General features: G+C 40.5%; 1 protein-coding gene across 1 annotated transcript in view; it reads left to right on the top strand.

Annotated features, from left to right (window-relative positions):
* Nucleotides 1-515: 515 nt before the first annotated feature.
* Nucleotides 516-17,123, top strand: part of Boll (boule homolog, RNA binding protein) — a 59,097-nt gene continuing 42,489 nt past the window's right edge. The window contains exons 1-5 of the mRNA XM_042688357.1: nucleotides 516-536; nucleotides 4,443-4,586; nucleotides 6,581-6,672; nucleotides 10,156-10,210; nucleotides 12,485-12,560. Of these exons, the coding sequence (XP_042544291.1) occupies nucleotides 516-536; nucleotides 4,443-4,586; nucleotides 6,581-6,672; nucleotides 10,156-10,210; nucleotides 12,485-12,560 (388 nt within the window). The remainder of the gene's footprint in view (nucleotides 537-4,442; nucleotides 4,587-6,580; nucleotides 6,673-10,155; nucleotides 10,211-12,484; nucleotides 12,561-17,123) is intronic.

The raw sequence follows: 17,123 nt of genomic DNA on the forward strand, positions 1-17,123 counted from the left end.
GCAAACCTCTGACGTCGCGGCTGCCTCTCCAAACCCGCCTGCGAGGGACGGCGCGCCGGGCACGAAGCTTCGCGGGAGCGTCCACCGCTCTCCTCCCCGGCCTTCCCAACCCAGACGGCGACGGAGCCCGCAGACCCGCCCCCCTTCACCCGCCCCGCACCCCTACGACCCGCCGGCCCGCCCGCCCGCCCGCCCCGATCAGCTCCGCGCTCCTCCAACTCCGCCGTCGCGGCCCCGAAGACCTCGGCGGAAATACACCCGCCCGCTTGCCCGGCCGAGACAGTCCCCGGGCTTGCAGCGCCCGCCCGCCCCGCGGCCGGCCCGCCCGCCCGCCGCGGCCCCTCCCCGCCCCCCAGGTGGCAGGTTCAGACCCCGATCCGAGGCCGCGCCCCGCCGTGCCAGCGCTGCCGCCCGCCGCCAGGGAGACAGTCCCCGCCGGGAAACGCGGTGGGGCTTCCAGGGTGCCGAGTTCGGTTTCTGCGTCTCTTGCCGGTCTGCGAAGAGCGGAAGGGAAGATGGAGAGCGAGTCAGGGGCGGTGAGGATGGCGATCGGGTCCGGGTGGCGGGGAGCGGGGAGGAGGCAGGAGCCGGCGTGGGCCCGTCACGGAGGGAAGGGACGGACGCAATGGCACCCCGACGATGCTCGCTTATGGAGTCGGGAAGGAGATCGCCACGGCGGCCCGGCGTCGTCGAGCGCAGCCGAAGGCCGCCCACAGGTCCCGTCGGGCGGGAAGGGCGGCAGGGCGGGCGCCCCCCCACCCCACCCCGGCCCGGACGGGATGCGGGCGCGGGAGGGGAGTGGGGTGAACGTCGGACGCGGTGGGTGATCGCGACGTGTGGGTCTCAGCGGAGAAACGCTTTCCCGCCGAAACGCCTTCGACGCGTTCGCTTCCCGTCGGTGCGGGACTCCCACCCCACCCCCACCCCCGACGGCGGGAGCGGGCTCGGGGATGGCGGGGGGCACCGTGGGCCCGCGGGGGCGGGGCAGCGCCCGGCACCGCCTGGGGAGGGTGCGCGCCCACACGCACCGGAATCGGGGCCGGGGCGGGAGGGCCCCACAGCGCCGCCCCCCCCCCGCAGGCCGCGGTAACGTGCCGCCGCGCCCCCGCCGACAGCCAATCAGCACGCGCCACGTGCGTGGCCGAGGCCCGCTGCACACGAGGCGGGCGGCTGGGGGGCAGGGGGGCCGGTGCCGTTGAGGGTTCCCGCCACGGCTGCTGGCGGGGAGGGGTTCGCCTGGCAAAATTTCGCGCTGGCTAGCCTTCTTTTCCCTCCCGCACTTTGGTGGGGAGGGGGTGGATCCTCGAATCGGCGCCCCGGTTCACGATGACCTGAGAGATCCCGAGGACGCGGTGGCGGCGGCCTTTTCCCCCAGCGCCTCCACCTGCTGGCCTCGGAGGGGACGGAGCACGGAGGCCGCCGGGACTGCGACGGTTAGCCCGGCTCTTCCTCTTGTCTGGGTCCGGGAGATGAGGGGTGTCCGAGGGTGTCGGGGGGGGGGGCGGCAGTGGGGGTACAGACTTGGGAAAATAATCAACTCGAGGGCCCGGAGTTGGTACTCAGCCGAAGACCCTTCCCTCGAACCCAGTCCTTCCCTGGATGCCTAGTCCCTTGTCAAGTTACTGACAGTGGAAGGGGGGGGGGAGTCGCCTTATTCAATTCAGTGCATCGCCAGATCTCAAGGCATTTAGACCCTGCCTCTGCCCTGTTACCGCTAACATTAAAACGTTTTCTAGGACGTTATCTGTGCTGTCTTCTTCGCCCCCCCCCCCATTCAAATGTCCATTCTGTCCCAAAGGAGGTCTCTCTTGAAACAAACCGCTCCTTTATTCCTTCAACAGAGGTTTATTGAGCACCTGCTAGGAAACGCCACTACTTGCACGCGCTGCTGTGCTTTTTTTAAAGGGGGGGGGGGTCAAACTCCCTGCCCTCGTGAATATTTGCATTTTGTAGTAGCAACAGCGATAATAAGCACAATAATAAGAGAAGAGTGAATTACTTCAGTTGACTAAAAAAAAGTTGATGGTTTTCATTTCGCAGCGACTATCCTTTACTTTCTCAAGATTGAAAATATGATACTCTTCTCTTTTTTTTTTTTTTTCGTATCTCTTTGTACTGAGGATGGAATTCCAGAACTCGTACTTGCTAAGCAAAACCCTCTACCATTTGAGCCACATCCTCAGTCCAAAGACTGATTTTATCAAATTTAGCAAATATTTCCTACACTGAGAAAATGACAAAGTTACATGTATTACACCTATTCGATTGTTCTAGCAGTACCAATCTACAGTTGAAGCATAAAAGGAAGCATCTCATTTCCTCCGGAAGCATGCGTTCTGTGCTAAATTCAAATGAGTGTAGTAATCAAAGTTGCAGATAACCTCTCCCAGTAATCAGGAAGGAAACTATAATTGTATTTCCAATTTTTTCAAAGAAAATTACAACATAGTAATTATTAAATGGGATGGGTTTTCTGTATTTAAAAGAAGCCTTTTATAAACTCTGCAGGGATGAGGTGTGAGTTTGCTCTGAAAAAAAGAAGGCTGGATGAGGAAGAAAACCTTATCCAGGGATCCCACTAGCTTGCTAATTTCTCTGCACATCTGCAGAAATTGATTTAGGGATTATTGTGTTTGGGGCCTTGAAATGAAAAAGAATAACTCTACAAAGTTGTAAATTGATTTTTATGTATTAATTTCTCACAGAATTGGAATTAAGAACTTTAGTCTTTTTGATGGACCTGGGTCAGTATGTTATATACACTGTCTTCAAAGTCTGCTTGCTTTTTGTTGTTGTTGTTTTGTTTGTGTTTTTGGTCCTTCATGGGGCTTGAATTCAGAGCCTAGGTGCTGTCCAGCACCCAGATAGGCTAGCACTCTACCACCTTGAAAACAGTGCCACTTCCAGTTTCCCTGAATTGGAGAAAGTGTTTCATGGGGACTTTTCTACCTGGGCTGGCTAATCCTCAGATTTCAGCCTCCTGAGTAGCTAGGATTATAGGCATGAGCCACCAGCACCTGGCATGCTCATTTATTCTACAAGGAAAATAACCAAGTTTTTTAATAGCTTCCTTTTCAAATTTCTCATCTTTTCTCTTCAGTAGTATATGTCTGTTATCTTGCTATTGTGGAAAAGTTTAGTGCTAATATGTATTTATTAAATTGAAGTCCTCTGGATAAATTTGATCAACATACATTTTGTTTGTATATAAATATTACAATGAAATATCTTTGTACAATGAATTTATACTAATAAGTTTTTAAATGAGTAAGTTTAAGTCTTGACTTAAAATTGTAAACATATAGATATGTACTGAGCTCAGTTCTTTGCATAAAAATTTGTACTTACAAGTATGTAATTTTTTTTAATTTTCAAATATCCAAGCAAGTTTTTAAATTTTTACTTTCAGGCTGAAAATTGTAAATTTGGATATCAGGGTTTATCAACTTGCCAATGCCCTTTTAAAAAGCCCAAGCCTACCAAGAACACATTTATAATTTAATAAAGTTGGGTCTGTTAAGTCATACTGTTAGTATACCATGGAGCCTCTCAGAAGATGTTGAAGGTGTTGTAGGAAGTAGAACTGTGATTTTAAGACAGGGTTTCAGAAAGAAAAAATGGGTTTCAGAAACCATTATTGTGTGATGCGTGCGGTTGGGAAGTAGGATTATTATAAAATTGTGTCTGTTAATTCTCATCTAACATGCAACAAAAGGTTAAAACTAATGGATAAAAAAGGAATAGTCAACCAGGTGCTAGTGGCTTCCATTTATTATCCTAAATACTCAGGAGGCTAAGATCTAGGATGGAGGTTCAAAGTCAGTCCAGGAAGACAGATCTGTGAGACATATCTCCAATTAATCAGCAAAAAGCTGGCACAGGAGCTGCAACTCAAGTGTCAGCTGTGAACAAAAAGCTAAGCAGGAGTGTGATCCGAGGTCAAGCCTCAGTACACTGGCACCAAAAAAACAAAAAAGTCAACCAACTTAAAAGATTCATCAAAATCAGAGGGACTTTGTCTATTAATGGTGGTCTGTTAACAAGAAAACACCACTACATAGCTGTGAGCACCAGGCCAACTCTGACACTCTAGAGGCTAATTGGTTGTGCCGGTCCAATTGCCAGCTGCCTACGGCTGCTTTTGTCTGTCTTCTTTATAAGTTTAATATTTTTCCTTAATGATTAAATAATATATCTAATAGTTACTATTTTAATTCAGTTTAGTATGCTTAATCATTAAGATCTTCTATATTGTAGGGTTAGTTTGTGTTTTCTTTATATTTTGTTGCCTCCAAGTTATTAGTTCTAATAATAAGCTATAATAATTGTCACAATAAACTATAATTGTCATATTAGTCAAATCTCTGAGAGACTGTATTTTACCTAAATGACTCATCTTTTTTTAAGCCTGTTATAAATTTTAAAAGAATTTTATTTTACAGCAAACATCAAATCAGACGCAAACAGATTCATTGTCTCCATCCCCTAATCCTGTGTCACCTGTGCCTTTGAATAACCCAACAAGTGCCCCAAGATATGGAACTGTGATCCCTAATCGCATCTTTGTAGGAGGAATTGACTTTAAGGTATCAGTTTATGGATGTACCATAGTATACATTGGAAGTTATTTCATTTCTTAGAAATTATTTCCTTGTGCAACTATAAAATATATTCATATATTGTTAAGTATCCAATTGTCTTAATATAAAGAATCTTTTCAATAGTTACATAAGTTAAAGTAAGCATATATAGTTGTATAGTTTCACATACAAGGAAACTGAGGCTCATTAATTTATTCTATGCTCCTAGCTACTCAATGGTAAAATGAGACTAGAATCCTACTTTTTTTACTCAAAATGTCCATATTTTTCTTGTCACCATTTCACACTAAGTATACTTTCTGTGTAATTCCAGTCACCCAAATAATGAGCTACTATGATTTTCAAAAGAAGACCATTTTTTGAGCTTAGTCCTGTTCAAACCCTAATCTTCATCTCAGGTTCCTGAGCAACCTCTGAAACTTTCATCTGAGCAAATAACTTTCTATGATAGAATGTAGAATTTGGTCACCAAAGAAAGTCTCTGTTGTTACAAGAATAAAATATCTGAATAAAATATACTTGATTAAGTAATCAGACATTACATGCTTTCAAAGAAGCCTGGTTATGTGTATATTTAAACTCAAATAGACTTAATTCCAAATAGGTGTATTTCACAAAATGTATTAGAACTCACATGGAGAGATGTCTTTTTTGTTTTTGTTGTTTTGTTCCAGTCCTGGGGCTTGAACTCAGGGTCTGGGTGCTGTCCATGAGCTTTTTACTCAAAACTATAACCCTACCACTTGAGCCACAGCTTTACTTCCAACATGTTAGTGGTTACATAGAGATAAGAATTTGAGCTGGGGGGCTGGGAAGGTGGCTCAGTGGTAGAGCGCTTGCCTTGCATACCTGAGGTCCTGGGTTTGATTCCTCAGCACCACATAAGCAAAAAGAAAAAAGCCGAAAGTGGCGCTGTGGCTCAAGTGGTAGAGCTCTAGCCTTGAACTGAAGAGCTGAGGGACAGCGCCCAGGCCCAGAGTTCAGGCCCCACGACCAGACCCAAAAAAAAAAAAAGAATTTGAGCTGGCTTCAAACTGTAATTCTCAGATCTCAGCCTCCTGAGTAGCTAGAATTTCAGGCATGAGTAACAGTGCCCGTTAAGATCTTTTTTAAGGAAAAAAATCACTGTGCTATTAAATGTAATATTATATTATATTACTAAATATATATAGCTCATTAGGAGCGAGTAGCTCATGCCTATAATCCTAACTACTAAGGAAGATGAGATCTGTGGATCTCAGTTCAAAGCCAGTCCAGGGCAGGAAAGTCCCTGACACCATTTCCAATAAACCATCAGAAAACTGGAAGTGGTGCTGTGGCTCAAGTGGTAGAGTGCTCGGCTTGAGCTGAAGAGCTGAGGGAAGTACCCAGACCGAGAGTTCAAGCCCCACGACCAGCCAAAAAAACAACAACAAAAAAAACGTATAGCTCATTATTTCTGTGTGATCAGTCTGTCACAATTTTTTAAAAATTACTTTTTTCTTAAGAAAAATGTTACACTTAACTTACTTGCCAAAATAAGATTCTGTTATATAGTGATCTTCATCGTTTTAGGACAAGTTAGTGTTTTAATGGGTATATGATAATTTTAAAACATAGCTACTGCATAAAACAAAGTATATAGATTTTTAGTATTTAATGATTTTATGCACTGTTTTAATGAGAGGCATTGTTCAGCCATATTATTATTCATACTTACATAATTACAACTTTTTTTTTTACATTACCTTTTTTTTATTGTAAAAATACTGAACAGAGGGGTTACAATTACATGGCAAGATAATGAGTACATTTCTTATCAAGCATTATCGCCTCCTCCTTTGTTTCCCCTTCTCATCCTTCCCCTGCACCCCACCCAATCCTCCTTGCTTCCCCTCCCCCACCCCCCAGTTATAACTTTTTCTGTCTCTAAAACAAGAGTTGTTTCATCTTTTACAAATATAAAAATGTTTCTTAATGTTTTCTTTCTATGTCATTAGACGAATGAAAATGACTTGAGAAAATTTTTTTCCCAATATGGGTCTGTAAAAGAAGTGAAGATTGTAAATGACAGAGCTGGAGTGTCCAAAGGGTTAGTATCATTATACAATGTGTATAGAATTAGCAATTGCATTTTTGTTGGATTGCTAGATTAGATTTTATATGCTGATTTGCTTTGGGGTTTTTATTTAAAATAGTTTTGTGCCCTCCTTTTTTTTGTTCTGGTTTCTAGGGCTTGAACTCAAGGCCTAGCTGCTGTCCCTGAGCTTTTGTGATGCGCTACTACTTAAGCCACAGCTCCATTTCCAGCTTTTTTGGTGATTAATTGAAGATAAGAATCTGGGGGGCTAGGAAGGTGGCTCAGTGGTAGAGCGCTTGCCTTGCATGCATGAGGCCCTAGGTTCGATTCCACAGTACCATGTTAGCCTTGAGCTGAAGAGCTGAGGGACAGCGCCAAGACCCAGAGTTCAGCCCCCCCCCCGAAAAAAAAGAATCTCAGGGACTTTTGTGCCCTAGCTAGCTTTGAGCCACAATCCTCAGATTTCAGCCTCCTGAGTAATGAAGATTACAAGTGGGAGCCACCGGCGCCTGACTTATGCCCTCTTTTTCTTTTTACTCTAAATTTTTAATATACTTTCTTTTATTTTTTTGTTTATGTGGTACTGAGGAATTGAATCCAGAACCTCATGTATGCTAGGCAAGCAGTCTACCACTAATCCACATTCTCAGTTCCATTTTCTCTATATTTTGATATCCTATTTTGTGTGGGTGTGGGTGGATGGGTGGGTGTGGTATGTGGGGGGGTGTAGGTGTGTGTGTGTATTTTGGTGTGATGTGAAGGTGTACTATAATATTCCTTAAAACGTTAGGAACCTATTCTTGGTCTGGCTCAGAGGGCCACTAAGTGTAAGACAGCAAGCATTTCAGATTGAGATTAATATATTCCTTTGGCTAAGGAAGCAAAAAACTGAAGTACCAGTTACTTTTGGTAAGCAAAATCTTAAATACCAAATACATTTGGAATCACATCCTTGCTTTAGACTGTAGAAAGCTTTATTTTAAAACAGTTGACCCTGATACATGTCTGCAGATTGTTAACTGAGATATGCCATTCTTATTAAGAATTATTTTTAACTATCAAATCTAGAAGAATAAAATTAAAAAGAAAGCAGTAGACTATGTCTGGAAATGAGAGAACTGTATATATAAAAGCCATTTCAGAGAAGAAAAAAGTAGTTTGCAAAGTGCATTCACTTAAGGAATTCTATTACGAAGGAAAAATAGATGAGGCAGTAGAGATCTGTGAAGGACTGTGCTTTTTTCAAAGAGAAATGAGACATATTTATAGGATTAAATAAAAGACCAGTGAAGTAGATCGAAAACAATCATAGAAAATATATGAAACCCTGATACCCTAGAAGAGCTATTTTCTACAGAGAAGCCATTTTTATAAGAACAAAATATTTCCTTGGGCTACCAAACAATATTAAGACAAACTGGGCAAACAGATAAAGAGAAATTTGTTTGCTGAAAAAATGAAATTTGGGCTGGGGATGTAACCCAGGGGTAGAGCCCTTGGTTCTAATCTCCATCACCACACACACAAAACTTAAAGAAAATATTCAAATCAGACACTAGAGATACTCAGTTTGAGCCCAGCCCAGGCAAAATCCTCATTTCAACCAATAAGCTGGGCATAGTTGGCACATGTCTGTGATCCAGCTGTACAGGATACTATAGATAGGAAGTAGTCTGAGGTCGAGCAAAAAGCAAAACCTTTGCCTAACAAAGTAGCTGGAGCCTTTATTGCTAGCTACTTGGGAGGTAGAAATCTAAAGTTTGCCAACCTCCATCTCATATAGTGGCTGGGCAGGTGAGGTGCAGGTGAGGTGTCATGCAGCTGTTAGCAGGGGAGGCACAATAACTTATACCGAGGGTGCATCCTGTCATAGCAGGCAGCATGAAGAAGCACAGGTACGAGGGGTTCATCCCAGTCCAGCCTGGGCATAAAGTATAACCTACTTCAAAAATAATCAAGGCAGATAGAAGCTGGAAGTGTAGTTCAAGTGTGGTTGCAAGTACAAGGTCCAGAGTTTAAAACCCAGTAGCAAAAAGCTGGAGGTATCAAGTGTTAAAGGTTTGAGTTCAAAATGTCAAAGTTGACATACACAAAAAAAAAAAGAAAATTTTTGAAACCCTAGTTATCAACTGAAAAACTACACAAGATATTTAACACTTAATAAACAGAATATTTCTGAGTTATCTAACAGAACTTACATTTGCTATCTAGAACTTGTTTGCTTGATAAACATTTTTTGTTTCTTTTTTTCATCAAGAATTTGTATCTTTGCATATCTTTTAATGTGCTTTGGTTTTTTAAGCAGAATCTTAGCTGGCCTTATATAATCCTCCTGCCTCTGGCCTTCTAAATGCCTGGGAATCTAGGCATATCTGTACTTGAAAATAGCAATCATATATTAAAAGCAGATATAAAATCTATAAAATGTGAGTACATTTTTATTGACAGTTTCAAAATTGTACTAATTATATTGCTAGTATAAATGTGTTCACTATAATTGAGTAATATATTTGTACAATTCTTTACCAATACAAAAAATATTGTGTTGAAATTATTAATTTTTCAAGATGGTTTAAAAAGTAATTCCTAAACCACATTTCTCTTGTTTTAAAAGGAAATTACAAAATTCAAGGACTAGAGGCATGACTCAAAAGTAGAGTGCCTGGGCTGGGAAGGTAGCTCAGTGGTAGAGCGCTTGCCTTGCATGCATGAGGCCCTGGGTTCGATTCCTCAGCACCACATAAGAAAAAAAAGAAAAAAGCCGGAAGTGGTGCTGTGGCTCAAGTGGTAGAGCGCTAGCCTTGAGCTGAAGAGCTGAGGGACAGCGCCCAGGCCCAGAGTTCAGGCCCCACAACTGGACCCAAAAGAAAAAAAAAAAGTAGAGTGCCTGTCTAGCAAGCTCATGACCCTGAGTTCAAACACAAGTATAGCAAATATATGTGTATATATGTATATATATATATATATATATACATATATACACATACATATATGTATATATACAAAAAATAAGAAATTATAGGCTTGAGAGGTTCTCAGTAGTAAAGTGCTTTCCCAGCATGCATGAGGCCCTGTATTTGATCCCCAGCTCCACAAGAAAAAAAAAAATACCTGTGTTTTGGGTTATTTTTGTAGTTATTTTCATAGAGTTAAATTATGAATAACTACTCAAATTCCCATGCTGTTAACAGCATCAAAACAGGCTTTCTCCTGTAGTGGACCATTTTTTAAAATGATAATAAGATATATTACCAGGGTTTGTAACTCAGTGGTAAAGCACTTGATTTGCATACATGAGGATCTGGATTTTGTCCCCAGCACTACAAATAATAATAATAAAATGAAGGGCTAGGAAGGTGGTTCAGTGGTAGAGTGCTTGTCTTGCATGCATGAGGCCCTGGGTTTGATTCCTCAGCACGACATAAACAGAAAAAATAATAAAATGAATGCAGTGTTCTAAGAAAATGATTAATAATAATAAATGTGTTTGTTTAGGTATGGTTTTGTCACTTTTGAAACCCAAGAAGATGCACAAAAAATTTTACAAGAGGTAAGGTTTTGGCATTTAATTTCAATTTTACAGTTTCTTTCTCTGAAACTAATTCTTTTTTTTTTTAATTGTGAAAATACTGTACAGAGGGGTTACAATTACATGGGCAAGATAATGAGTACATTTCTTATCAAGCATTGTAGCCTCCACCTTCGTTTCCCCTTCCCATCCCTTCCCATGCTCCTCCCCCCCCCTTGCCCCCCACCCAATCCTCCCCAAGCCCCCTCCCCCCCATCCCCTCCCCGTCCCCCACACCAAAGTTGTAAAGTTCTCTGAAACTAATTCTTAAGATGCTTAATAATAAATTACAATGATCAGTTGCTAAAATATTTTAGAATATGTGTCATAAGATTAGCATTGGTTTCCAAGTAACCATCTACACAACAAATTTCAGATCATTAGACGAGTATGATTTAAAAACCTGTTAAAATTTTTCACTTTATTTGCTTAAACTTATAACCTAAGGGTATATTTTTGTGAAGTGTTAATGTTTTTAATTTCTAAAATATACTACAAATATAGGTTCCCAGAGTAAGATTTATTATCTGAAATTAATTTTCTCCTACAAAAAAAACTTTAAGTAGAAATTTTAAACTTACTTAAATTAGTAAAAAAAAAAAAAAAAGTATATAGATTAGTAGATTAAAAAGTATAAATTTGAAAAAGTATAGCTCACAATTCATTATAATTTCAAGTTATGGTAAGTATAACATTTAGTTTTTTATAAAAAGTACAGTTTGAAATACATGTATTATTATCAGAGAGTCTAGCCAAGCACTAGGACCTCACACCAGTAATCCTAGTTACTCTGGAAACTGAGATTCAAGGGATCATAATTTGAACCCAGCCTGGGCAGAAAAGTATGAGACTTAATCACCAAAATAACCAGCAAAAAGTCAGGCTAGAGACATAGCTCAAATAATAGAGCATCAGCTAGGCAAGCAAGCCAAGCTAGTGTGAGGCCTAGTCAGTTCTTGTTACTTAGAATAGTCATGTCTGTAAAGGCATCATGAGCCTTCAATTAACAAAACTGACATGCTACTCTTTCTAAGGAAAAATCAAAAAGTAAGGTAGTAAGAACTGCTTGCTGGTCACCACATCACCACCAACTGATCAACAAACCAGTGCATAATTTTGATGTGTGTTTCATTTAAAGACACTGTGATAGACTTCACAAATACTCTGTTTCACTTGCTGATACCTGAGAAAAACAAAAGAAAGAATTTATTTTGGCCCTTGGTTTCAGAGGTTTCAGTCCATGATCACTTGGGCCCTTTGCTGTGGCCCTTTAGTGAGACAGAACATTCTGCAGTGGTAGCATGTTCCAGAAGAAACTATTCACCTAATGGTGACCTGAAAACACAGAGGGAATGAGTCCCAGAATAAGTAAGATACAGCCCCCAAAAACTTGCTCACAGAGACCAGCTTCCTACAAGTAGGTTCCACCTCCAAAAGTTTTCATTACCTGCCAGTAGTGCCATCAGATTTTGAGCGCATCAGTGGATTAACCCATTAAGTCAGAGCCCTCATGATCCAACGATTGGTTGGATCCAGCAGCTAAGGACCAAGCATTTAACTCATGAGCCTTTTAGAGGGAACACTTCATATTCAAACCATAACAGATACCACATTTAATAGATTGTTGATTCATTAACATTGAATTCATGGCCAGCAGCATTATAATGTATGCCTGAATTAATATCTAATACACATTTCTTTATAAGGCATATGACTTTCTCTTCTTGTGCTCAGGAACACTAATCAGCACTTCAACACTATACTTGGGAGCCATTTTGAATTACAAAACACTAACAAAAACAAAAACAAAAAAAGTGATCAATTGTGGCACCAAGTAGAATATAGAAAGGGCATTGGTTTACAATACGACAGCTGAAACAAAAAGTAGCACCTAGTTTGACCTCAGTGGGAACCAGTGTGTCAATCCGCTCAAACTTTCTACTACTCTCTGTAGTTCCACTAAAACTAAGAATGGCCCCAAGTATTTATGTGAGGGCTACAAATAAATTTCAGTGAATAGACAAATTCACAAACACAGAAAGAACACATAATGAGGATTGACTATATTATAAATGAGAAGTTAGGCTCAGTGCATTGGAACCAGTATTAAGATACAATTTATTCACATCTACAAAGTACCATTTCTACTATATCCTGCTCTTTTCACAGACAGTAGTTTGAATTTATTTCTCACTAATTTTATTGGGCTTGTAAATTACAGTGCCAAAATAATAAAGTAATTTTCCTTTATTTTAGGCTGAGAAACTTAATTATAAGGATAAGAAATTGAACATTGGTCCAGCAATAAGAAAACAACAAGTAGGGATTCCTCGTATGTATTGAGAGCTAATATATTTTTCAATGTTTGCTAATCTGAGTATTATATGAAATATTGGGCTTTCATAGACATTAAAATATCATGTTTCTTTCATTGTAAAGTCAATAATGAAATCAGTATTTTTTACCCAAAATGAGTATGTCTTAGTTTCTTAACTAGGGAAAAATACACAAAAATAATGTACTAAAAATGGCAGAATCCTGAACATTTTAAGACTACTATTATTAGTATATGTTAAGTTATGAGATGTAGTCTTTTATGCTGAATGCCTTCAAATTAATAAATAATTTTCAGAACTACTCATTACAAGAATCAGCATTATAGGGCTGGGAAGGTGGCTCAGTGGTAGAGCGCTTGCCTTGCATGCATGAGGCCCTGGGTTCGATTCCTCAGCACCACATAAGCAAAAAGAAAAGAGCCGGAAGTGGCGCTGTGGCTCAAGTGGTAGAGCGCTAGCCTTGAGCTGAAGAGCTGAGGGACAGCGCCCAGGCCCAGAGTTCAGGCCCCACAACCGGACCCAAAAAAAAAAAAAAAAAAAGAATCAGCATTACAGATTTTCATTTATTTGGTGAAAATTTCACAATAGTTCAAGTAGTATTATTAGCATCAGATTTATAGAAAATACAGTCTTTGAAAGAGAAAGTCACTTTTTCTAAAATACTTTTAAATAGTAGACCAAAACTAATCTTGACCAGTGTATACTAACCCGATATACGCTAGAATTGCAAATTTTTCATCATTTATGCAAAAACACCATGCATAATTTTCATTCTGTTATGTAATACATTATTTGGCTATAAAAGTACTTCCTGAAAGCAATTGTTGGTACAAAATTCATTCTCTGAGGCCATTCACATTCAGCATATGCCTTCTCTTGTCTGATACAACTACTTACATTCCAGCTTTCAAAGTATAGGAACTTAGGTAACTGGTGAGAAATAGTATTCACTTTCAAATTAAGACTATTTTAAAACAGCTGTTTTAAATTTTTCCAAAAAGATAAATAGGTATTAAAATATACATTTACAGGTGCATTGGCCCATACTGTAATCCAAGCTACTTAGGAGGAGAAATGAGAATCAACTCAAAGCCAGCTTGGCCAAAAACTTAGACCCTATGTCTAAGAACAAGTCAAGTGTAATGATTCACTGCTACAGTCCCAGCTATGAAGGAGGCAAAAGTAGAATGACAATGTTCCAAAGCCAGCCATGGGCAAAAGAGACCCTTTCAGGAAAAATAGCTAAAGAAAACTGGATAGGGGCAGAGCTCAAGTGGAAGAATACTTGTCTACCAAGTACAAAGCCTTGAATTCATTCCCCTGTGCTACACACACAAACAAAAAAAAATTCAAAAACACAAAGTTCTTAATTTTTCTCAAATCTATTACTTCTTTCCATCTCATTAACAGCACCCTTGTCCCAGTTTTACCCTGCTGGGCTTGATTACTGGAACACCCTTGTAACTGATCTCTTTTGAATCTAGTCTTTTCACATTCCCATTCATCATTCACAAGGCATTTCAGTATCTTTCAGAAGTACACATTTTACATCTTTTCCTCAGCTTGTTTTAACTTGCTCGTCCCTTTCCTTTTTGTTCTTCAGCCATTTCACCTTCTCAGTTCTAGAACATCCCTACTTCTCAGCAATCATTTCCTCACAAATGCTTCAGAGATCTATAGAGAGAAATAAGTATGTCTACATAATGTTGTAAATCTACAGTATAGTGACTTATGTTCCCTGTACTACCTCCATATGGTTAATCCGAATTTTAATAAATCAATTATATAGCTAGCTAATGAATATCTTCCCTATCAGAACCTAATTTCTATGAAGAGGCCCAATTTTTTTTTGCTATAGTCACAGAGCCTAGTTCAATGTCCTATAATATACCCTAAAATTTTATTTAACAGATAAACTATAGTTTATTGATGATCTTTGGGAGGAACTCATGACCCTCCTAAACTGCACATATAATTAGGTTTAATTATATATTTTTCTTTATCTTAGTTTTATTTTTAATTAATATACATTAATCATATGGGGAGAATTTCATTGTGATAATCCCATAGATTCATACATACTTTTAACAAATTGAACCATTAAATTCCTTTACCCCGTGACTGTATGTATGTTTGAGAAAAAAAGGTCTATGGCTTTTATCAGAGTCTCAAAAGTATGTAGTTAAAAGCTACTAAAATAAGTAGTAGAGCAAATACAGTGGAAGCATAAAAGCTGAGAGGTGGTAATGCTAGTTAATGGTAGGATCATCCTACTTAAAAGTGTGTTTTGCAGACAGCATCAATTCACCTGGCAGCTGTTCAATTCTTAGTTCCAATCCTATATCAGACTTACTAAATCACCATCCCTGGAGATACATATCTGGAATTTGTATATGAATAAACTAAGTGATTCTAAAGTATTTTAAATTTGAGAAGATATAGTGAGTTGAAGCATTACCACCTACACCAACAGAAAGATGAACAAAGAGGCCAAAGGTAATTAACTTGAAAAAAATCACAGAAACCAGGAATTGGGAGGATTGCAATTTGAGGCCAGTAAGGTCAAAAATGTGTTTGCAAGATGCTAGTTTTACTAATTTGCACAATCTTTCTGGGGAAGTACTTAAATTAATCTAACTCCTATAACTTTTAAAATCTCCCTTGATAAAATGTATGTGTGCTTGTGTGTGTACTTTTGTTTGTCTTTTAGGTTGGACAGCCTGTTTTTTGTTTTGTCTTTGTTTTTTACTTTGTCTGTATTGCTTTGTTTTTATACAATCTGGCCTAAAAAAGTGAGTTGGGGACCCTAGACTAGCCCTATGAAGACTTGTCACCATGTTTGCAATAGCAGCACTTGTAACAGAGGGGGAACAGACATACAAGGGTCAGAACAGGAATAAGTGCTCAATGACAGTAAGCTTGAAGAATTAGGGGGACACCAAAATGTCTTCAGGGCAGTAGAATCCTCTCCAACTTCACTACCTCTGTCATCTTTGAATACTTACTAACAGGTCTAGATAAGACCTATCAGGGCTGGGAAGGTGGCTCAGTGGTAGAGCGCTTGCCTTGCATGCATGAGGCCCTAGGTTCGATTCCTCAGCACCACATAAGAAAAAAGAAAAAAGCTGGAAGTGGCACTGTGGCTCAAGTGGTAGAGCGCTAGCCTTGAGCTGAAGAGCTGAGGGACAGCACCCAGGCCCAGAGTTCAGGCCCCACGACCGGACCCAGAAAAAAAAAAAAAAGACCTATCAATTTTACTACCTTACCTGTAGTCTTCAAGTAACTAAATTATATGTAATTTATGATTGTAAAAATGATTACTTAGCTGATAATTAATAAGTTCTTTGTTTCATTATACTAACATTAATATTTGAATTGGAGGTGTGTGTGTGTGCGTGTGTGTGTGTGTGTGTGTGTGTGCGTGCGCGCATGCATGCGCGTGTGCGTCCTGGGCCTGAACTCAGGGCCTAGGTGCTGTCCCTGGATTTTTTGCTCAAGGTTAGCACTCTACCACGTGCTTCCAGCTGCTTCCCAGCTTTTTGATGGTTAATTGGAGATAAATAGTCTCATGGACTTTCCTGTCCAAGCTGACTAAAACCTGAGTTGCTAGGATTACAGGTCTGAGCCACTGGAACCAGCAGTTTTTAATATATTTTATTAGACTTGAATCACCATGAGGTAAAGAGTTTAAAAATACATACTGCAAAGATTCTTTAGGAAGTGGCACTGTGGCTCAAGTGGTTAGGGCACTAGCCTTGAGCTGAAGAGCTATGGGAAGCACCCAAGCCCAGAGTTCAAGCCCCATGACCAACAACAACAACAAAAAGATTAAATAAAGCATTTTGGTCTGGGAAGATGGCTCAGTGGTAGAGTACTTGCCTGCATGCATGAGGCCCTGGGTTCAATTCCTCAGTACCACTTAAGCAGAAAAAGCCCGAAGTGGTGCTGTGGTTCAAATGGTAGAATGCTTGCCTCGAGTTGAAGAGCTCAGAGACAGCGCTCAGGCCCAGAATTCGGCCCCATGACTGACACACACAAAAAAATTCTTTAACCTAGGGGGTTTCCTTTACGTATTGTGACATTTAGCAGGGCACCAGTGATTCACACCTATAATCTTAACTACTCAGGAAGCTGGGATCTGAGTGTCAGAATTTGAAGCCAACCTAGACAGGAAACTCTGTGAGACTCTAAGCATAAAAAAAAAAAAAAAAGGAGAGCTGTACTTCAAATGGTATAGTGCTAGTCTTTAGCCAAAAAGCTTAAGAACAGCACCCAGGCTATGGTTCAGGCCCTAGGACCAGCAAAAAATAAATAAATAAATGCTGTGATTTTTTTTTTTTTGGTCGGTTGTGGGGTTTGAACTCTGGGCTTGGGCACTGTCCCTGCACTCTTCAGCTCAAGGCCAGCGCTCTACCACTTGGGCCACAGCACCACTTTTGGTTTTCTGGTGGTTTGAGTCTCAACAGATTTTCTTGCCCGGACTGGCTTTGAACCGCAATCCTCAGATCTCAGCCTCCTGAGTTGCTAGGACTACAGGAGTGAGCCACCAGCACCCTGCT

The sequence above is a fragment of the Dipodomys spectabilis genome, unplaced genomic scaffold (genome assembly GCF_019054845.1).
Source record: "Dipodomys spectabilis isolate Male_0828 unplaced genomic scaffold, ASM1905484v1 ptg000115l, whole genome shotgun sequence".
NCBI lineage: Eukaryota > Metazoa > Chordata > Mammalia > Rodentia > Heteromyidae > Dipodomys > Dipodomys spectabilis.